Here is a 24121-nt window from a genome sequence, read left to right as displayed (position 1 = left end):
TTGATGTTTCTTGTTTTGTGACTGAAATGAGAAGAAAATGAAATAAAAAGTGGAACTTTGTCGACAAATAAGAACAAAATAATAAAATGAAAGAAAACATGAACGGACAAATTAACTAACACGAAGCTCAACATGGTGAAACTGTATCAGCAGCCAACACTTATATCTAATGTTCGTACTGTTAGTGAACGTTACCTGTTTTTTTTCTCTACAAAGCTGCTGAAATTATACAAGAAGCAGCCAAATGCCTGTCCGTGCCTGCAGCCAGTCACATTACATTCCACTTTGACACTTTTATTGTCATTCTCCACTTGTTTTTTGTTCTTTATTAAACAGTCACAATACACTTCACACATCATGTACACATAAAACAACAAGAAAGAAGAAACGGCGCCGGGTGACAAAACAAAAGAACACAAAAATATTCTGTAGATTTTAAAAATTAGAGTTAGTTTCTGCAGCTTTTCTGTTTTGAGGTTTTCTAGGAAGGTGGCAGAGTAAAATATTAAAGTTGGCTTTCTGTCTGACCATTTCACTTTATAAATATGAAATGTACCAAAAGAAATTATAAAAGATTGAATGAAATTATTGTAAAGATAATTTTGCACATGATTCCATCATATTTTCAAGTACTTTCACAGAAAAACAAGTGAAAACAGTTTCTTTACAATGTCACAGGAATAATAATCAATATTCAGTTCAACCTTTCCAGAACTTCCTTCACAGGATATATTTATTGTGTTATCGACACATTATTTGTCAGATCACCTGCAGGCCTTTCTCCAGCTCAGAGGACAGTTACCTACAGTTACATTTCTCCTCTTGTCCACCAGATGTCCCCGGACTTTCCCTCCTCACCTGATTACCTGCCTGCCACACCCACCCACACACCTGTCCTCACTTCCCTCATCAGCTCTGCACTTACCTGTCCAACTCCGCCCACTGCCTCACCTGTGTCCACTCTCCTTCACCGGCCCTGCAGGTAACTAACCAGCCCGTTGACACTCACACTGGCTTTTACTTTGCTTCTATTTGAATTTCTGTAATCAGATTTTTCATCCAACACCTGTTGCTCTGCATGTCCAGCTGTGACAACAAAACACCTGGAACAGATTATAAAAACACGCAGCACTGTGACCTTTATAAAAAGTCGGCTCTCTTTTGTGTTGCTGTTGATAAGAATGATCGCAGTTTTCATGAAATATCAGTGCATTCATGATTTATCTGCTCCTCACAACATCTCAGTGAGTTAACAGCATTTTAGTAAAGAGTCCAGCTTCTATTTAATTAGGTGGTTCTGCAGTGGAGTGTGTCTGAGCCAGAGGAACAACAGCTGGATTCACTGACACTGAGTCACCTGCATCACTCCAGAGTAAAGAGACACCGGCACTGTGTGATCCATTAGCACCATTAACTCTGGTGAATGGTGCCTTTTGACACATGTAACTATGGTAACTGCACACAACAAAGATGACATAAACATTATTTTACCTTTTTATTAATATACTTAATTAATATAAAACCAACAGCAATAAAACATACCAGCATAGTAGTACACTGAATATTCTCATATTTTACAGCCAGTGGTGGACTGGGTAATAAAAAGGGCACCAGCTGTATGCAGTGGGCCACCAGCGTGCAGAAAGTCATGATACATTTAAAGTGAACTGGAAGAGCGCCCTAGGGCACTTCAACATTGTCCCCATGTTCGAAAAAACAAAACAAAAAAACAACAACAAAAAAGAGAAGAATGATAAAGTGCCCCCCTAGATGCCCATATGGTAGATTAAACATGATAAAGTGCCCTCCTGGATGCCCATATGGTAGATTAAACATGATAAAGGGCCCTCCTGGATGCCCCTATTGTAGATAAAACATGATAAAGTGCCCCCCTGGATGCCCCTATTGTAGACAAAACATGATAAAGGGCCCTCCTGGATGCCCATATGTTAGATAAAACATGATAAAGTGCCCTCCTGGATGCCCATATGTTAGATAAAACATGATAAAATGCCCTCCTGGATGCCCCTTCGGTACATTAAACATGATAAAGTGCCCTCCTGGATGCCCCTTCGGTAGATTAAACATGATAAAGTGCCCTCCTGGATGCCCCTTCGGTAGATAAAACATGGTGCCCTCTCTTCACTATAAATAATCGGGACTTACTGCACGCTGGTGCCCTTTTTTATTTTGTCGCCCATGCCCCTCAAAAATCCTGAGTCCGCCACTGCATTGATGTAAAATCAATCTTCAAATACATGAAAAACATTATATTGAAACTACAAATAACCATGTCATAATAGTCACTACCTGTGTTGATAACTATATCATCAATATAAGATGAATCTATAAGTTTATTAATAAGCCTTTGAAATATTTACGCTTTTAGAAATTGTGATGATGAGTGTCTCACCACCTTCATCTCTACGTCATAAACACTCTCTCTTACTCTCTGAATAATTTATTCATTAAAAAACATTTTCACTGTGTTTTCTCTCAAACAGGGATCACAGGATCATGTTGGAATTAACTGTTGACACACACACGCACACACACACACACACACACACACACACACACACACACACACACACTATGTTCTGCTTGCATGTTGATGAACAGATTATGGACTTACCTTTCATAGCAGTACAATCTGTGGGCGTCATTCACTGACATGGGAATAGCAGTGTGTGTGTGTGTGTGTGTGTGTGTGTGTGTGTTTGGTTTGGGAAATCTGTCAATATTTTCCTCCGGCAGCAGTGACACAGTCAGTGAGTCACATGTCAGTTTCTCTCTCCCTCACTGATGCGTGGCTCAACAACACAAATGGAAAAAAATAAGTCCTTAAATCCTTTGATAAACTAAAAATACCTCCTCATCAGTAAAACTAATTTTACTTCGTTGCAGGGGATGTTCATGCAGGTCTGCTGGTACACTGAGTGTCTGGTGTCTGTTACAGGCTGATGTGTACATTTTTGTTTGATATGTTCATCATTCATCAATTTATTCATCATTACACAACACAGGGCTGCACAACAGCAACAAGATAGTGATGATAATATGGTCGGTATCTTCTTATTAAAAGACTGATGTTCTAGGTTGTTGTGGTGGAGACAGGTCTCTGTAAAGATGTTGTGGTGGAGACAGGTCTCTGTAAAGATGTTCTGGATGCTGTGGTGGAGACGGGTCTCTGTAAAGACATTCTGGATGTTGTGGTGGAGACAGGTCTCTGTAAAGATGTTCCTGGATGTTGTGGTGTAGACAGGTCTCTGTGAAGATGTCATGGATGTTGTGGTGTAGACAGGTCTCTGTGAAGATGTCATGGATGTCGTGGTGGAGACAGGTCTCTGTAAAGATGTCCTGGATGTTGTGGTGTAGACAGGTCTCTGTGAAGATGTTCCTGGATGCTGTGGTGGAGATAGGTCTCTGTGAAGATGTTCTGGGTGTTGTGGTGGAGACAGGTCCCTGTGAAGATGTCCTGGATGTTGTGGTGGAGACAGGTCTCTGTAAAGATGTTGTGGTGGAGCCAGGTCTCTGTAAAGATGTTGTGGTGGAGACAGATCTCTGTAAAGATGTTCTGGATGCTGTGGTGGAGACAGGTCTCTGTAAAGATGTTCTGGATGCTGTGGTGGAGACAGGTCTCTGTAAAGATGTTCTGGATGTTGAGGTGGAGACAGGTCTCTGTAAAGATGTTCTGGATGTTGAGGTGGAGACAGGTCTCTGTAAAGATCTTCTGGATGTTGTGGTGGAGACAGGTCTCTGTAAAGATGTTGTGGATGTTGAGGTGGAGACAGGTCTCTGTAAAGATGTTCTGGATGCTGTGGTGGAGACATTAACAATTGCAGTTACGTGAAAGGAGAGTTGGTCGTGTCAGCCCTGTGATGAACTGGTGACTGCGCTCGCCCAAACATCTGCTGTGTTTTACTGTTTCGTCGTGTTCTTTCAGGTGCTTCAGGAGTCGTGTTTAGTTACTGCTGCTGAACACACAACATTTCCTGTAACACTGCTTCACAATAAAAGCTTTTAAATGACTAAATTACTTTTACTGTGGAGAAGTTACAGGAAATGAAACGTGTTTGTAGCTGAATTAGCGGAGAAATCTACAAAAGAAACGGGCCAACCAGCCACCTCTGGTAGAGGTGTGTGAGTGTGTGTGTGTGTCTCTCTCTCTCTCTGTGTGTGTGTGTGTGTCTATGTGTGTGTGTGTGACAGCGACTCACTTTTCTTTCATCATTAATTTTCTTTTGTCTGGTTTTGGAGTGAATCCAGAGAGAATCGAACAGAACAGAGTAGAAGAGACGAGAGAGGAGAGGGTGTAGCCTCTATTCAACACACACACACACACACACACACACACACACACACACACACACACACACACACATATATACACACACACACACACATACACACACACACACACACACACACACACACACACACACACATATATACACACACACACTCTCTCTCTTACTTACTCTCCCCTCACTCTCTCTTTTAGTCTCTCTCCCCCCTCGCTCTCCCTCAGTCGCTCTCCCTCAGTCGCTCTCTCTCCCCCCTCGCTCTCCCTCAGTCGCTCTCCCTCAGTCACTCTCTCTCCCCTCTCTCTCTCCCCCCTCGCTCTCCCTCAGTCACTCTCTCTCTCCCCCCTCGCTCTCCCTCAGTCGCTCTCTCTCTCTCAGTCAGCGCGTGCCTCTCGGTCTGAGCGGACCGCACGAGACTCTTCCTCAGTCCTCCTCACCATCACCATCCTCTTCCTCTTCCTCCTCCTCCTCCTCCTCCTCCTCGGCGGACGGATGGAGGGATGCTGACAGGAGCTTCACCTCCATCATCTCCACCCTCCTCATCACCACCGGGAGCAGAGGGAGGAGAGGAGCCGCAGCGGCAGCAGCTCTCCGCGGGCTAAAAAGTTGAGGAGGATCCGGTTTAATAACGGGAGCACCGGAGGGGCTGGAGCCCGGCGCTGACCCGGGATATTTCCACTTTGGACTGCGCGGAAACGGATCCGGTGGTTCTGGAGGGATTACTGTGCGTTGAGCGGGATCCTGATCCATCTGTGACGTGTGGGTTCGGATCGATCACTTTGTCTCTGACGGTCAAACTGATCAGAAACGGATTTCTTGGCGTTAAACGGCGGATCTGTGGACGGACCCTCGGACGGTCCCGGGTGGACCCGACTCCATCCGGACTGATGGTCAGCTCAGCATCCTCCTGAGGTGATAACACAGCAGAAGAAGAAGAAGGAGGAGGAGGAGGAGGGGGGCAGGTGTTCAAACAAGCGGCTTTATTTTTAACGGATCACGACCACCGGGAGGTCCCTGATCCCCCAGGGACCCGACCGGACCCGGGTCTCACCGCGTCCCAACTGGGTCGAGAGAAGTTACCGGAAGTGTCATGAACAAAACGGACTAATTGATGGATTTGAACGCTTCTTCTGTCCTTTTGTTCCGTCCTCTCTAAGATCAATACATTCCTGGGTATCAATCATTTTTAATCCATTTTTCATCCATCAGCCGTGAAGCTCGGGGGGTCCGGAGCGAAATGAACCCACGTGCTGGCCGTAAATTATCCACTTAACCCCCTCAAGAGAGACCCGGGACGAGAGACACAGGTTAAGACTGCAGAGAGAGAGTTATTACCCTCAGCACACATCTGCTTTTTGAAGATAAATCAATTAAATGGTTCAAAAAAGGCGTAAAACCTCATTTAACTTCCAAACAGAGAGACACGTGGAGACACTTGACTCTGTTTCCTCAAGTTTAAACTCTAAACTGGTTAATTTTCATGTAAAATCAACTGAAAACAGAGAGATTTGGTGATTTCTTTACATTTTTGGCAAAAAATTGTCGGAAAAAGATAAAATTTTTGAGCCCAAACTCAAATTTCTTTACAAAAATGAAAATATAATACAAAATATTGGCTTGTGAGTTGTGAACTCATCAAAAAAAAAAAAAAAACCCTCTCTCACCGGACTATAAAAGCGAAATGTAATCAAAATAATCTCAGATCTACTTCTTCTTGTACGTCCGAGGCTCCTTATACTGACCTTAATGTCCTGTAAGGTGTTTTCATCTCCCTCTGAATCATCATAATAATCCCATAATAGTCCTATAGGGCTGCATTTATGCTTCACTGCAGGCGTGGAAGTGCTTTAACTCTGAAGAAATTAACTTTATAGCTACCCGGGGACGACAACCTGCAGCTTTTAAATCTCCTGTGTTGGTTTGCGCTTTGGTTTAGGATCTCTGTCTTAAAGTGATGAAAATGTGGATTTTAATACATAATCTGTGATTAATCCGGCTTTAACGAGGCTTCATTCACAGCCAACACGTCTCTCTGTGGTCGTGTGGAGTTCATCTCATCCAGCTGATTCCCGGTGAAACTTTATGGATGGTACGCTCACTGTATAGCCACATCCTCAACAGTATACCTCCTCCTCCACCTCCTCCTCGTCCTCCTCCTCATCCTCCTCTAGAACTTGAAATCGAGCCATGCAACATTGATTTTTTTTTCCTCCTCACCGCAAAACCAAAACGCACACGACCATCTCATTCTTTCTGGTTTGTCAGTCGTGTTGGCTGAAATGTAAGACGCGCCGCGGTGTTGATTTTCCATCTCGACTCTGAGAGCTGAAGGACGTTTCACGGCGGTTCAGGTCAGAGTTCAGGTTTTTCAGAGAGATAACTGCTGGAGTTTCAGCCTCGCTGGCTGGAGGCTTGACGGACCGAGAATCTTTTGGAGTGATCCAAAACACAGGAGCGTCTCTTTTTTCACAGTAAATGGTCTGTAAACACGCTGGAATCTGACCTGAGCATAAATGAGTGGTTTTCTGAAGCAGAAGCGCTTCTGACCCTGAACCTCGAGGACATTTCTTTGCCGTCAGAGTGACACATTCAGCTAAATGGGTCTAAACGACAGCAGCCCCGGCGCCATGCGGAACGGCCGTGGCCTCTCGGACCAGTGGGCCGAGTCGGTGGTGGTCCGGCCTCGAACCACCGAGCGCCACATCACGGTGCACAAACGAATGGTGCTGGGCTTCGCTCTGTCCATCCTCACCCTCATCATAGTCACGGCGGTGGCTGTGGTGCTCAGCGTCCGCTTCGAGGAGTGTGCCGGACGAGATCGCGACGGAGCCGCTGGGGAGTCCGGTTCGAGAGGCAGCGGAGGGTCGGCCAAGTTGAACGGCAGTAAAGGGGAGAGGACGGGCGAGAGGGCGGACGAGGAGGGGGTCCAGCCGTGGAAGAACTCCAGGCTGCCGGGTTCGTTGAGGCCGCGGCACTACGACCTGCAGCTCGCCGTCTACATGGACAACTTCACCTTCTCCGGAGAGGTCAGCATCGAGCTGGAGTGCGTCAACGCCACCAGGTTCATCGTGCTGCACACTGACCGCCTCGAGGTACGGTTTGATGTGGTGAACTTCAGTTATCTTTGCGAGATCTTTGACACACCATCAGCAAACAATATCAGCTTGTTGGTGGTTTCACTGACATCGCGACTACTTTTAGTTTGAGTTAGCGTCTCGATTCGGCACTGATCGCTATCGAGTTTGCGACAGGTAACAGATATTTTGCAACTTTATATTTCTTGAGGTAAAATGTTCAATTTTATGTTACGACAACGTGAAAAAACACTTGGTTAGGGTTCGGAAAAGATCGGCACAAACACGTCTGGAGATGTCCAGATGTCTCGGTAAAAATGGACGGTTTTGTCACCACAAAAATACCCTGTTGTTTTACACTATTGAATATTGAAACGCAGTCATGAACTGTGGTCAGTGGCTTGGCAGCAATGTGCCAATAAACAGGCAAAAATGAGCTCATCTGATTGCCGATCAGAGTTGGAGCTGAGCTACATAATGCACAGTCATTTGACCCAGGAACTATTGTACCCTTTTCCCATTAAGGACAAAAGCCCGATGTTAGTGGGCGTTAGTGTTTTTTTTTTTTTGAGCCGTCAGAACATTACCAGTAGTAAACCAAAAATAAAAAATCTCTCAGATCCGACCCCATACAGAGCACCAATGCACTCATTAAATGTAATATAAATCTCCATATTTGATGTTCGTATTTCTTGTAAACATGGAAAGTTTTGGCTCGAGGTCAACATCAAAGTCTGAGGGTTCGACAGCCATCCTCTGGGAAGTTCATTTCAACAGCACGTTTAAAAACAACAAACGTTAACCAAAGTGCCTCTAAAAGCAGATTACACAAAACACAGGAATTTACAGATAAAATAACAAAATAAGGCACAAAGTCAATAAAAACCAAAAAGCGATGAGGCATCTTCATGATGATAATTCGTAAGATAAAGAAAACAGACGGGTTTTTTACGTGACGGGCTCCACAGTCAAGTTAACAATAATATGACATATACAACGTCTGGTTAGACTTTCAAAATAAAGCTTTCTGAGAAACAGTTCACATTTTACAACATATCATTAAATTTGATGAGGGTAAGGCGCAAAAAATAGTTTGTTTTTGTTTGGGAAATGATTATACTTTGGGTTTAAAGGAGCAGTCTGTAGTTTTGGGTAAAGAAATGTTAATGAAAAGAGAAAGATCGTCGTTGGCTGATTTTAAATAAACAAACTCTTTGTTTTCATGACTGAATAAACAAACTGACCTTAAAGGACAACACAGTTTATACTGTTCTACTTTGTTTATATGTGGCAGACCCTGCCAGCTTTCTAGCTTCAAACAAAGTTCTGGGGAAAAAAATACATATTTCTGACTTTGTATTATTACCTTGTTAATATCATAAATATTAAAATTCTGAGTTTGAATTTCTTCTCAAACGACACAGTGCCCCTTTAAACAATCATGTTTAGTCTCGTAACTTGTAAGTGGCGTAACTCACGTCACGTAACGCAACTTAAGAACAATCTTGACTCTTGGTCACAAACGGGACTTGAATTTGGTCGCTGGAAGAAAAGTCCTGTTGACGACCCGTCCAGCACCTGAACCAAGCTGTGACTCAAATGTGTGAGTGAGTGTTCAGTGACTTTACTGTGTCAGGAAAACAAAAATAGGAAAGAAATCTTATTTTGTGAGCCTAAGACTTGCTTTTTCTTTTTGCTGTGTGATTGTTTTTTTTAATTTCTAGTATTGTATCAAAGTTTAAAATTCAGGTATTGTGCCTGGCTCAGCTCCGAAAGTGCACATGTATTGAAAAATTGATGTTTTCAGATGACGCGCACATATTGAATATAATTATTTCACGACGCCAGACGACTCCTGAGCACCTCAGCACTGAACCAAAGAGTTTATTTTTAGATGTACTGTGTTATTCAGAGGGCGTAGCGTTGGTGTTGTAGCTGTAGTGAATATCACCTGGAGAGAATTCTGTCAGCAATGACCAATGAGTCTGTTGCACCTGCTCCAAACCCCGCCCCCTTCCCCTCTGTCGTCCAATCAGATGTCCATACCATAATGCACAGACGGCGGACAGCGGATGCCTCGCCGCTTGTGGATGTACACAGTTTGATTCTGTTGATAACTTTCCTGATGATTCTCTCCAAACAAAGCCTCGTTTGCATCCAGGTCTGCTCTGTGTGCTGGAAAACAAACGCCGCTCTCTAACAAAGAATGTTTATTTCCAGATTTGGCCTCAGAGATTTCCTTAACGAGGCTAATTAACCATCAAAGTTGCTGTTTCAGCCAAATTTCCCCGAGACGTGTGCGCGGTGAGAGAAAGCCTCAGAGAAACGCCCGAGCAACGTGATTTTTCAGGCCGGTCATCTCAGCTAATGTGAGAGAAAGATAAATCTGTCTATTTTGGGCAGAGGCCAATTAAAAACCCTGCAGCTCCCTTTTTTGTTTGCATGCGAGCACACTGTGAATTAAGAGGTGTTGTTGGGCGCCAGGCAGGTCTCCTAAGGTTCCCTCAGAGTCGATGCATTATTAAAAGAAAAATGGTCAGGGTGTGAAAAGGCCAAAAACACAAATGTGGATAAAAATACAACCTGCTGGTAGAAAAGAGGAGGGAGAAAATACTCCTGCTGCACAAAGTGCTTTATTCTCCGAGTCAAAGGAATGTCACGAGTCCAAAATGAATTCAGCGTTCAACAAAACCAAAGTGGGAAAATGCTAAAAGCATCATCATGGTGCTTTTACATGTGCATGTTTTATCACTTGAACTACAATCCTCAACAATGCCTGCTGAGCTATCACCAGTTCTTGGGGTGATTTCCTTCCTCCTGAGCAGCGATTGGTTACAGAACAGATGAACTTGCAGCGACCTCGTTGGCGTTTGAAGGTCAATCCCAGGGTCGCATCATTGACCAGAGAGATGTGATCTAAAAAGATAGAATATTCAAACTGCAGCAATGTCTGACAGGGATGAGATCAGGCCAGAAATCAAACCAATAAACAAACAATTAAAAAGGCATTTTGGTCGGGAGGAACATTTGAAGGCATCACGGAGCATGGCGGTGCGTTCGCTGACTCGCCAGAAAGCCTTGAAAAAACATCCTTTTAATCCCCAATGTTTCCTCTCTGTGTCAGCAGGCTCTCTGTTCGTATTGATCAGTTCATTCATCAAAGAGCGAACACACACTCACAGAAACAGATACAGACACACACACCCAGTGTTTGATTGGCCGAGGGCTGCTGATAGAGACCTAATGGTTCTCATCGTTGCCGGGCATCTTCCAATCAGGCGTTGCTGCTCATCTCAGAGGGTTAGTTTGATCCTCTCAGTTTCTGATTAATGATGTTTGCAAGTGCTGGTGTAGATTTCTTTCATCGTGTCAAGACTTGAGTCATTTATTTTCAGTTGAGTCAGGTTACAAGTCATCACAACACCGGCTCGAGTCCACATCTCTTCAGTCCGGACTCTCTGGCTTTCTTGTTTCTCTTGAAGATCTGCACTGTCAGGACATTTTGAAGTTCAACAGCTCAAAGATCAGAGTTGAACTTAAAATGAAAGTTAGTTTTCCACAATGAAAGTCAGCTCATCCATTCAAATGAACTGACTTTGGTCCAAAACTCTGCTATCATAAATTCTGATGGGACTGAGCTCAAAGAGTAGAACAGATGAAATGTAATTCTGCGTTTCCCCCAAACACCACAGTTTCTGTCTTTTACTGACATTTTCCTCACTTCCTGTAGCAGCTGTTTGGTGGGAGGACTCGTACCTTGATGATTTCCTTGAGTGCAGTGAGTTTGACGACACTGCATTTAATTACTTGCAAATCCCCACCATCTTCATTATAAGCTCAGGTCTAATCAGTCAGGATAAGTGAAAACACCTGCGAGGGTTTGCTGCTCTTCTTCATTCACAGTCTGTCGGTGCTGTTTCATCATCTTCATCACGATCTTCTTCATCATCGTGGTCAGTTTGACTCGGCAGCCTCAGAATGAAATATGGATGAACTTTGGTAAACTGGCTGATATTCGTTCTGTCTTGCTTGCTTGCTTCATTTCAGCTGTCAGACACGCTTTGCTTCTTTTGAACTCTTCGAAGCTGCCTGCAGCGTGGACCAGGTCACGTCACCGTGGTCGAGTCCAGCATTTCAAATCGCAGCTCGCAGCAAATCAGGCGTTGCATAGCAACGGCTTTCATCAAACAAACTGTAAAGGTGCTGAGACTGCTGCAAATTTCTAACTTTGAAGTACAGCATTTCACTCTGTTGTGAGGTTTTTTGATTGTTATGTGACTGCGCTGACTGACCTGAACAACAGAGGGCGCTGTTCACAGTGAAGCTGACTGACAGTAGTTGAAACATGTTCAACCTTCTACCTTCAGCACCTGTTGACACTGTTTAAGGCTTTGTTGTTGTAGTTAGATCAATTAATTTATCTGAAGTCAGTGTTTCCCACACATGTGCTTTACTTGGGTGGTCCGATCAAGTATATTTGGAGACATTTTGTCTTTTTTGAATGTAATTTTTTATCCGTATGAATTTTTATTTACTTAAATCAAGACATCCAAGATTGATTAACTTGTAGACAAACTGCCCTCACTCTACACCTTCCATCTACTTTCAATCACACAAGAAACACAGAGAAGAAGAAGCTCTCTGGTGTTACATCCCTCCTGTAAACACGCGACATAATTAACGACAAGCTTCCTCCACATACGTGATGAAGCCTGATGCTGGGGTGGAGGCGGAGCTTCTGATATGACGTCAGCAACAGCGACAAGTGTTTGCAAACGTTACTGTACTGCAGTTTAAATGGGTACAAATTCGCCCCTAGTTGATTTTGGTCACTTCCCAGGCAAACATGTTAAACTCAGGAAAAGCAGAGATTGGGGAGTGACAATGATCATTTAGGGGTGGGGTGGAGGCTGGGCTTATGATATGACTTTAGCAGCAGCAGCCACGTGTTTGTAGCTGTTAGTGTACCGAGTTACCGCCCCATATTCATTTTTGTCACTCCCCAGGCAACATGTTAAGCTCAGAAAAGGCAAAGATTGGGGAGTGACAATCATTAATTTCCCACCAGGGGATTTTATACTGTTTAGCAAGCCCATAAATGGAAGCTGGGTATCAGCAGCAGCAACAAATAATTTGTAGCTGTTCCTGTACAGCAGTTTGTATTTGATATGTTTCAGCGAGAGAGCAGCAAACACAAGTTGATGATCTGAAGTAGCTCTTAACTCTAATCATACATCTTTTAAAAGCTACATTTATCATTACTAATAAAAGCAAATGTCTGAACCCACGAGAACGAATGATTCCCTTCCTCATTAAACATTTGCAAAGCCGATTTGAATATTTAAGATCCTGAATTATATATGTAGCACATACATAAACGAAACCACCAACGAAAAATGGAATCAAGTTCAAATGAGACTGAGGCTACAGGTTTGTTCATCATCCTGCCTCCTCTTCTTCCTCCCTTCAGGTGGACCGGGTGTCTGTCACAGCAGAAGGCAGCGCCGGTGGCCGTCAAGCCAACAGGCCAGGGGGCGGAGTGATGCGCATTCACCGCCACTTCCCCTACCCGGCCAATCAGATGTACGTGGTGGTGCTGCACCGCGAGCTGAAGCCGATGAGGGTTTACCGGCTGAACGTGAGCTTCGACGCCGCCATCGAGGACGAGCTGCTGGGCTTCTTCAGGAGCTCCTACACCCTGCAGAGAGAGAGACGGTACACACACTGAAACACACACTGACACACACACACACACACACTGAAACACACTAATTTTTCCTGCAGCAGCAGGTGGTTCAACTAGAAAAGGTCAACGCTTCACATCCACGACATTGATTAACTCACACAAGCCGCTCACAGTGTGTGTGTGTGTGCATGTGTGAGTGTGTGTTCCACATATCAAACCACACACACACACACACACACAGCACTCATTCCTTCCTTATGAATTTCCCATAAGCCTCTGCTGCAGAGTTGTTTCCACATCAGATTTCTTCCCCACGGTGCTGATGGGAAACAGACTGTGTGCTGATACATTTATTATTTCACTTTGTGTCTGTGTGGCCTCCATCTGTGTGTGTGTGTGTGTGAGATACCGCAGGGACAGAACATTTTATCTACGTCTGTTCCAGTTATTACAGAAACACAAAGTCATATTTAATTGATGAAATCAGGAGCGCTCACTTCTTATTGGACAGGGGGAACAAAGCCACGACCATATAAGGACTCCCTGGACTGAAAAACTTTGAATCCTGAGGTCATTAAACATGCAGTATTTTCTCTGTATTACACTCACATACACATATGAGTGTGTTATATTTTTTAAAATCTGACAAGAACTGGCCTCAAAAAATCTAAATTCTCTGAAAGTTACTTGCCTAAAAATTAACAGAAATCTCTGCAACTACAAGGTTCATACTTCAGATTAAGAATCAGCAGATCTCACTGGTTCAGAGTAAAAGTTACAGAATAAATATTTAATTTCCGTCCAACAAAATTTGCTTTATTTTGGACGCTAATAATAATAATAAAAATAAACTTTATTCATAAAGCACCTTTTAAAAACAGCTTTGACAAACAAGCAAAAGCAGGAAGCTCAAGAAGACAATATTACAGAATAAACACAAGGAAAACACGTCGAAGGTGAGTTAAAACAAGAAGGCAGAACAGACAATGTAAGAACAGAAAAAGTCAATATGATTAACTACAAGTAAAAGGAATAAAAGTGATAAAACAGGTAAAGAAAGAGGAATACAAAAAAAAAAGTAATCCAAAAATAGAATTAAATAAAAGGGATAATACAGTAAAATGTAGCAGAGCAACGTTAGAGAGATTTGAGTTGAGACATATTGGGTACAAATTAACCCCTAGTTGATTTTTGTCACTCCCCAGGCAACATGTTAAGTTCAGGAAAAGCAGAGATTGAGGAGCGATGATGATCATTTTAGACTCTTCAGACTGTAGAGAGCCTACAGATGGGTGCTGGGGTGGAGGCTGGGCTGATGACATGAAATTAGCAGCAGCCACATATAGCTTTTATATGGCATATTGTTTGTATTGTTATCATTAAATGCTATGATCGCTAGCACCCATTTGTGGGCAGGCATCATTTTTGTGTCTTTTGCTGTCGCTGCTCGGTATTGGAAATGCTTCTCTCGTTGAATGGATATTATATTGATAGGGATTCAATCTCTATGTGGACGTTGTCATTTTTCTACAGACATCACACTGTCACATCAGTATTTACTGCAGAATGAGGAGTTAAAGCAAAAATGTTGTGTAAAGAAGCAGCTGTAGGATGTTCTGTTAACATCAGCAGTAACTTAATCCAGCTCTGATACGGCTGTAGGAGAGCGAACAGTAAACAGTGAGGCTGATTCAATGAGGTAAGATTGTGCCGGATTACACGCTGCATTAGATGCAAATGCACTGAATGATTGTTGGAGAAAAACTGCCAGCAATAAAGTGCATCAAAAACGGGGTTTGACTTCATGAACCTTTTCCGGATGACTTTAAAACTTAAAAACAGTGGTCAGCATATCATTACATGGAGAGATCACAAACCAGAACAGTGAATAATCGTCTATATTTAGAAAATACAGCTGAAGGTAACCGTGTAGAACAACATGTAAATATAAAACATGCATGATTGCGTGTTTTTGACTTTTGTGTCCAAACTTTCTTGCAGATTAAGACATCTGTTTAGGAATAGACTAGTCAACAGTGTCATAAACTAAATGATATACAACTAAAATCATAAATGATACACAGGGAACAAGATGTTCTGAGCCGGAAACATTTGTTGTTTTTCCTGAAGAACAATTCAACCATGATCAGCACTGTCAGAGATCCATTTCCTCATGATTTCACTCATCGATTAGTCATCCATCATTTCACCACCGTGAGCTTCACAAAGGTCGGTCCAGCTTTGTTAAACTGACTAATATCAACAGTATTTCTGTAGCTTTAAAAGGTGTTTTGTTAAAAGCAGTGATGTGGTTCTGTTGTGCAGACAGTAAACCCTCCAACAAACAGATGTTATCAAACTGTAGAGTCGGAGAGCGATGCCTCTGACGGGTCGATGAACGGAGCAGGACAGATGCTGCTGTGTGACTGAGATGACTGATAACAGACACAAACACAAAGCAACAAGATGTTCTGACAAACCAGATTATGTCCTGACATTTATTTAAAGGAAATATTCAGTTGACCTTTACTGAGTTTTATTATGAAATTCAAGGTCATTTGTAGATTTCTTAAGACTGATTGTGATGTTGAAGCTACATTTTGATAGATTTAGCTCCGTGTTGAAGTACACATTGTACACATGATTTTAGTCTCAATACCTCTTTAAGATGGTGGAGTCTAGAATGATGCTGTTTGGTTAGGTTTAGGCGAGAAAACGTCTTAGTTAGGTTGAGGAAATCATCGTCTTTTGGGTTGTATAAACTACGTTATGTAACTTCAGTTCAGAATTAACTTACTTAAGTGACATACACAAACAGTCAACTGCTGAAAGTCCAGTGCCCAAACAACCTGTCGTACTTGCTATTTGTACTTTTTCATAATCTGACTTCCTCCTTTGCTGCTAATAATAATTAATGTTGGCAGTTCAAGTTTCTGGAAATATGTTTTAAATTTGTACATGTCATATATACCATGTCAAATGGTCAAATAACATGTACATGAGGAGATGGAGGGGGTGTTGGTAGTGATACAGCAAAGCAAGAAGGCTGCCAAGCCAGAGACCACTGTTCAAGCCTGTGTTTCAACATTCGTAAGCATGAAACTACTGGATATTTTTAAGGAGGCAGTCGTTTTTGTGGAGACCATACCAGGTATTTTTATGCCAAAACATGATCTTCTTCTAACCATAACCAAGTGGTTTTTGTGCCTAAACCTAACCGGAGCCTAAACATGGCGTAGAATTATTAATTTAACAGCAAAGAAAAGTAAAGTTGCAACATAAAGAAATGTGAAGGAAAAGTACATTTATTCTGGTGATGAGGTTGTGTTTAATATTTGTGTATTTTAACATAAAAGTTGTCCAGAAGGTGAATATAAACACATTTTCCGTCTCTATCTGACTCGACATTGAGACAGAACACTTAAACACTTTAACACACCACTTTGCTGTAACTCCTCACCGGTCAGCTTTAGTCTCTGTAAACCAGCAGCAGTGCTCCCATATTCACTGTTAGCTGCTGTTTGGATCAATATCGGATCAATACAGCAGCTGATGGACCAGCAGAGCTCGATCACAACACAACAACCTGTTAGTTAAAGTGTAATGCCGCGGCAGACAGAAACCTGGTTACTGTCGACTTTGTGCACTAATCTGATTCCTTTGACATCCCGTAGGAGAGGAACACAGACTTGTAAGACAAGGTATTAGAAAAAAGAGCAACACTTTATATTAGGGAACACACATTAATCATTAGGTAGTTGCTTATTAGCATGCATATGAGTATTGGCTCTTTATTTGTCATTATTAAGCACAATTAGCTAAGAGATTTCCCTCAATAACCTCCTAATTACTGATATTGATAGTATAAGGATGTTGTTGTACATGAATTACAATTTAATACGCTTTGCTCATTATGGGACTTGTATACAACCACAACAGTCATTCTCCTTGAAAAACACGTAATAAATATGGAATATTTTCATGTAACTAAAGTGTCAATAGGCTCTTTTCATCCCTGGTATTAACATGCGACCACTTGGGATTTAATCTGTCTTCTCCGATTTATGTCCAAGTAAACACATACATCAACGAGACAAACAGACCCGTTTTTGGTTGATGGTTTTTACACAAAGAAAGGACAGAACATTTGCCGAATTAACAATAAGGCCAAAATAATTAAGAATTTATTAGAGACAGCGTTTCATTAAGTTTGTAAAGTTTCTCCTAACTCAACAACTCACTAAATTGAGTGTTTTTTAAGGGAGTCTGGCGACTTTCACCACAAATGACAAAGAAATTGCCTATATTGGTTACTGTTTACTGTATTTTTAAAATGTGACATGTTTGGCATCAATAAAATGTCTTCTTTCAAATAGTTTGTGAAAATCAGTTGAAACAGTGTATTCAAACAGCTGCTAAATGCTGGCAGGTAAGACACAGAAGCAGACAGGCTGGTACAAACTGACACTTTTTACAAGGAAACAAACAACTTCATGTTGTGTATTTAATGCCGAATTTACAAGAAGGCACCAATGATTTATAATTTGTCATTGTAATTTCACACATTTCTTCTAACATTTCTTCCACTCAACAACTCTTAAAATCAAGAAATTTGTTAAGGGAGTCTGGCGATAGTGGTTACTGGTTATTTGAAGCAGACAGTGTGTTCACAAACAGCTGCTGCTAACATTGGCAGCTTAAGAGAGCTCAAACATTTCAGGTGTGACCTAGTCAATGGTTAATATGTGTATCCTAATAACAAAATTTCACTAAAGGAACTCGATAACAAAATGAGTGTTAACTCTGTTTTGAGATGTGAGCGTGACAATGAATTTGACATTATTGCTGAGAGAGTGGGTGAGAATTATTAAAATAAACTGCTGGAATAAATACGTATGGATGTTTCCAGACACATCATGAGGAAAGATGACTAAGGCTGTTTAAAGGTGCCAGTCTCGCTTCATAAATATGTTAATCTGGTGACTATCCAGCCGAGCAAAAAAGACACGTAGTAAAAAATCACAGCTGATTATTTATTTTAAATAATTTCATTCAGAAACAAAATGTCAGATTCAAACGTCGAGAGACTTCAACCGTCCATCTTATACACTGCTGAGTGTGTGTGTGTGTTCGTGTGTGTTAGCTTAAGGATTAGCATTATGCATCTGTGTGGCTAATGCTAACACATACACACACACACACATAGATTGGTTTAATATCCAGAGTTACTATAAACCCCAGGCTGGACTTAAACGCTTAAATGCTGGGAGGGGAGAATTAATTAGCAGAGGCACACACGCACACACACACACACACACACACACACACACACACAGTATCACTGTTTGAGTTTCGTGTTTATCTTTATGCAAATGATGTAAAGCTGAGTTGCGGAGGTGGTTTCCAGTGGGACCAGTCTGAAGCGTCTCTACAGCAGCGTCTGTGCACACTCCACTGACCTGCTGTCTGCTGGTCACCTGACACGTGACATCAGTACACAGATAATGTATAGAGGACTGTAGCAGAGTAGCTCTTCTGATAGTAGGTCTGTTTCTAGCTCACAGGATTAAACTCTGTCAATATGTTGCCCACAGTCACAGCTTAACTAAAATATGAATCAATACATTGTGTGTTCAGTAAATGAGACAAAGAGAGCGTAAAGTTACAGTTATTTACAAAATGGCGGCGCTCCGGCTCTTTTTATTCTCTTGGTCTTCCGGTTTGCAGTCACTTGAATCGCCAACATTTTATTTTATTTCATTAAGTAACTGCGATCGAGGATGTTTTGCTTCTTTCTGGTAAAAAACGTCATCATTTGAAAGCGAAACCAGATCCCTAAGATGGCAGCTGACCTCTTAACTATTGATTGACAGCTCATTTGACCAGTTAGGAGATTCTGTGCCCGCCCTGTGGCTTGCAACCGCCAATGAGTGATTTCATAAACAGAAACTCTCGTGAACCACTTACACCAGCCTCTGTTTGGGTCATGTTTCGGCTGATAATGCCTTGATTTGTTGACACGAACATGGCTGGAAAACGTTCAGGTGTCCAAGGCTTCCAAATGTTGAAACACGGTCTTGAACAGCGGTCTCTGGCTTGGCCGCCCGCTCGCCTCGCTGTATCACCATCCCCTCGCCTCGTTTGACAAATTTGAACGTATTCATGGTTTGCAAAACATAAAAAAAGCCAACATTTGATTCCTCTGACCGGGCTGGTTTCAGGAGGATGAAACCAGTGATGTGATTGGCTGAGATTTTAAAGGGTTACTCCACCAAGTTAGTGTGTTTACCACTTTGTGTGTGAAACAAGTACAGGATTATAAAGACTTTTGTGGCTCCAGAGGAAACTTCTGTAATCTTATAAATCACCTCCAGTGATGTCACTTCGTGGCTCAGTTGCATTGTGGGTAATGTAGGCTCCAGGTTTTAAAAGGAAGAAGCATGTGTGGATAAAAAAAGGTGATATCTTTGGTTCAGCTTCATCAGTTTGGATCATTTGTTTTCCATAATGAGTTCATAGGAGTGCAATGCTAGACCAGTGCTTCTACATTACCCACAATGCAACTTGATGCCATTCATCAGATTACAAGCAGCTTTCCTCTGGAGTCGAGTTGCCCTTTAATAATCCCCCACACCTTGTGATCTACGTTCCACCTCACCCGTCCTGTTTGCACTTTATTCTCGGCAGCAGCAGGTGCACTCTGAGCCGCCCACGCAGTCTTTTGCACTTGCGGAGCGTCTGCTTTGCGATTGTCGTCGTGTTTGTGCAATTAAAGCAGAGCCCCTCGCGTCTGATAAAGTGCTCCAGCTGTGAGCTTCTGAAACAGTGCAGGATCCTTTCTCTTCTTTGATGCCGAGCGTTCCTGAAGCGCAGACTTCTAAGAGAGACCCGAATCACCCGAGCAGAAAGGACTGTTTTCCGACACTCACATCCTGCGAGGAACTTCGTCATTAGACAGACGCTGTTTTTTTTTTTTTTTTTTTGCTGAGCTCCCTTCTTTAACGAGGAGACGAATTACAGTTAACGAGGAGTGGTACGCCAGCTAACGAGGCTGGGTTTGATGAGGAACAGAGATGTCGGAGTGTTAATGAGAGAGGCAGATGTTAAAGAAGGTTAGGCCAGAGTCTACATACTGATGGAGGGGAGACAGAAGCTGATTGGTGGACAGATATACCTCATCTAGTCTCTCTCCTCATCTCTCTCGTGCCGACGGAGCAATCCAGTGTAGAGATGAGATGTTTCAGATCAATACTCACTCTGCAGCGTGTGTGTCAGAGGGTTACCCATCTAACATGGCCGTCGACTGAAGCAACTTAATAAATTCATTCATTCTCAGAGCGTTTTAACCCCACACACAAACACTCTCACAGGAGGAGGAGGAGGAGGAGGAGGCTAACTGAGGTCTTGAAGATGAATCTGAAGATGTCACTTTTGACTTACCTGATCTTTTTGAGCCACGCTACAAACTGTGTCAGTGCAGATGGAGGTGTTTGCCCAGAGCGAAATATCTCAACTGCTATTAAATGGATTTGCATTAAATTCATGAAACTCAGAGAGTGAAAAATACCGACTGTGGTGCTTTTCATCTAAAATCACCAGCAGGTTGAAATTACACTCAATCTCTCGGTGTTTATGCCTCTCATACCGGGCCCAGGCTCAGAACCTGCAACCTTATCTGCACAAAACAAACCCAATATGTGGCCTAAAGATACCAACACGATTGCTATCCTGCTATGTCAGTTTTATGTATAATATGCTCACACAGATACAAGCTCGCACAGCTTCAGTCGACAGTCATGCTAGCAGCTGTGTGGGTGAAATGCTAACATCAACATGCTAACGTACTCATGTGCAGTTAATGGTCAAGGGAATGTTACCAATGGTTTTTTTTTAATGTTAGCGTGTTAACAAGAACAGCTGAGGCTGTTATTAAAATGATTTTATTTCCTCCTTCAGGGAGTCGATCCCGTGTTTGTGTCTCATCTTCTGCCCGTTCATCTCGTAGATGTTCAGACTTTTCACTGGATAAGACTTAGTGGTGGCGATCTGTCAGACAGATTTTAAGATATTTCACTCTGGAGCGGGGGTCTTCAATTGAAATTCAAAGAGTTACTAACATTTCCTCCCAGTAAAGGTCCAAACCTCATAACGTCTCCATTAGCCAAACCCTATGTCTGTCGAGTACAATCATCACCTCTCAGCTCTCAGCTCAGACTCCTGTGGATATATTTCCTTAAAGGATCCGTGTTTGGTCTCGTTGTGCAGTTTCACAGCATATGAGACACGACGGTTTAGTCCTGTCTGCCAGAAGAATGGACATAAATGTGTCGGTCCATTCATTTATGAAAGCTATTTTCTGCCTCAACTTTCCTTCTTGTCGAGCCAAGCCATGTTTTCCTCCACATATCTCTTCCGGTACACAATCGATTTGATTGGCTCCTTTGAGTGATGCTGTAACGATCGCTGTATTAACTGGATTAGCTGCGTCCCGTGAAGATTATTGCATTTTCTCATTCATTCACGGGTCTGGATAGAGCCGTCACTCGCCCGGGCCACGGTCCACTATTTGTTGGCGCTTGTTCTAGACCAAAAGGGAAGATGCCATCCAAGAGTCATGACGCCACCATAAAACTAGATGAGGTTATTTACATTAAAAATACCTATCATGTGAAAAGTTATTAAAGGAAAATTATTAAGAAGAAAAAACATCGATAAGAGGTGCTCCATGTCACCACGTCAGCTTCTCGCTGAGGTTGTCTGACTCGTGCTAAACAGAGATCCTCTCAGTGAGACACTAGTCTTGTCCCTGACTGTCGTGACTTTTGGCCTCGGCCTCGGTCGCTTCTTCTCAAAGTGCTTTTCCATGTTAGTAGTCACAGTAGCTCTGCATCTCATAACGTACTCTCCCGTTACCACACTGATTGACATCTGATTGGTTTCCTCTGACCGGAACATCACGTTCTCTCCCGCCGGCTCGCAGTGACGTGATCTTTGGCTGCAAGCCAAACTGGGTCATGGCAGCAGGGTGTTGTGGTGCAGCACAGTGCTGTACTACTACTGCTAACCTGAAGAGTGCACGTCTGTAACTGACCTGTGAGGAAATGTTCCCACACTGAGCTTATTATAGCATGTTTCACCTCAGAGTAAGTCAACAGTGTCTGTGTTTAAGGTTACAAGATTACAAAGTAAATGTATCATTTCATGTACCTTGACGTTGACCAATAGGATGACAGAGTGCTCTGACGCGTATGTGTAAAAGATGGCGAAGAGGAAGAGGAAGAGGAAGAGGAAGAGGGAAGCTGCTGTCAGTTACCTCGAGTTCCCTCTGAAGGACAGACGGTCCACACTGTCCTCTTCGGTAGCCACGATCTGACACAATTTCCTGACCTATGAACTCGCGGAGGGTCGTGAAACACAGGGAACTTTGAACTATGTGACCAAATTTGAGGTCTGCATCAGGTTTTTCTCCTCTGGAGTCTTTATGAGGTTTCATCCTCCACAGGAGCTTCAGGTGAACGGAGCGAGCTCAGAGGAACAGAACCGCTTCACCGGCTTCATGTCTCATATTTAATTTCACATCAGCTGAGTGTGAACAAACTGTTTTCCTCTGACCAGCAGAGTGTCCACACGTTAACCTCCTCCTCCTCCTCCTTATCTCCTCGCTTCACCGGCTGTGTTCCTCCTCTCCTGCATCCTCACCTCCTCCTCTCCTGCATCCTCACCTCCTCCTCTCTTGCTTCCTTCAGTAAATGAGCGGAATTGAAATCTGATCAGTCCTCCTCCCCCCTCCATCTCCTCCTCTATCTCCTCCATCAGTCGCATATTTTACACCAAACATGATGAATCAGCCTCTTCACTGACTTCCTGTGTAAAACTATAGCTGCAGCACACACACACACACACACACACACACACACACACACACACACACACACACACACACACACACACACACACACACACACGCTGCAGTGTTTTCAATGTTAAAGCGGGGAATTGCAATTTGAGACGTTGCTTAAAGAGATCAGTGTGTCCACTGTGTGTGTGTGTGTGTGTGTGTGTGTGTGAGAGAATGATATAGAAATTAACACACACTCCCAACACACACACATGCACAAGCACACACACACACAGAAAAGTACCTGACTCAACAGTTTCCCCTTCAGTCACATCTTTGAATCTGAATGAGGTGTGTGTTTCTATCTATCTATCTATCTATCTGTCTCTCTCTCTCTCTCTCTCTGTGTGTGTGTGTGTGTGTGTGTGTGTGTGTGTGTGTGTGTGTGTGTCATTCAGACACCTGCACTCTTCTTCTGTGGTGTCAACACACGCCCATAATGGCAAACATTACAGCAGGAAATGATGTCATTTCCATTTGTCTTCTGGCGCTCAGGAGACGAAGCGACGGTCGCTGTATGAATTCATGCATGAGTGTGTGTGTGTGTGTGTGTGTGTGTGTGTGTGTGTGTGTGTGTGTGTTTAAGTGTCGTGGTTGTCTGGGGCAACGCTGTAGGCTTGGTTGTCAATCAGGATTACTCTGACAACAAGCGTTACCTTGGCAGTGGCGACTGTTGGCAACCTGCAGGATGTCACGTCGAGTGTGTGTGTGTGTGTGTGTGTGTGTGTGTGAGTGTGTGTGTGTGTGTGTGTTACAGACTCATCCTCTCTAATAGATTCCCTCTTTATCTCGTCCCTCTCAGGCTTTCTCCATTATTCTCTCTCTCTCCGTCTCTGTCTGCCTCGCTCGTCCTGTTTATTATTCCTCCTCCCTCTATCATCACCGCTCCACACCTTGTTTCACTTTCTTTTCTTCTTCACTCTTTCTTTGTTTTTGTCCACCTCCTCCTCTTCCTCCTCCTCCTCCTCCTCCTCGTCCTCCTCCACCTCCTCTTCCTCCTCCTCCTCCTCCTCGTCCTCCTCCACCTCCTCTTCCTCCTCCTCCTCCTCCTCCTCTTTCCTGTATGTTCTCTTAATCTAATCTTCTTCCAGTCATTCCTCGTCTTCCTCTTCCTCTTCCTCTTCCTCTCTTCTCCTCTCTTTCACTATTCCTCTTT

At 43.0% G+C, this 24121-nt stretch overlaps 1 protein-coding gene across 1 annotated transcript in view; it reads left to right on the top strand.

Annotated features, from left to right (window-relative positions):
- LOC141008175 (thyrotropin-releasing hormone-degrading ectoenzyme-like) overlaps positions 1-24121 on the top strand; it is a 188517-nt gene that overhangs the window by 12015 nt on the left and 152381 nt on the right. Inside the window, exons 2-3 of the mRNA XM_073480421.1 lie at positions 914-982; positions 12852-13096. Coding sequence (XP_073336522.1) covers positions 914-982; positions 12852-13096 — 314 coding nt within the window. The remainder of the gene's footprint in view (positions 1-913; positions 983-12851; positions 13097-24121) is intronic.

This window comes from Pagrus major, chromosome 14 (assembly GCF_040436345.1).
Source record: "Pagrus major chromosome 14, Pma_NU_1.0".
Lineage (NCBI taxonomy): Eukaryota > Metazoa > Chordata > Actinopteri > Spariformes > Sparidae > Pagrus > Pagrus major.
This window is presented reverse-complemented; position numbering and strand designations above follow the sequence as displayed.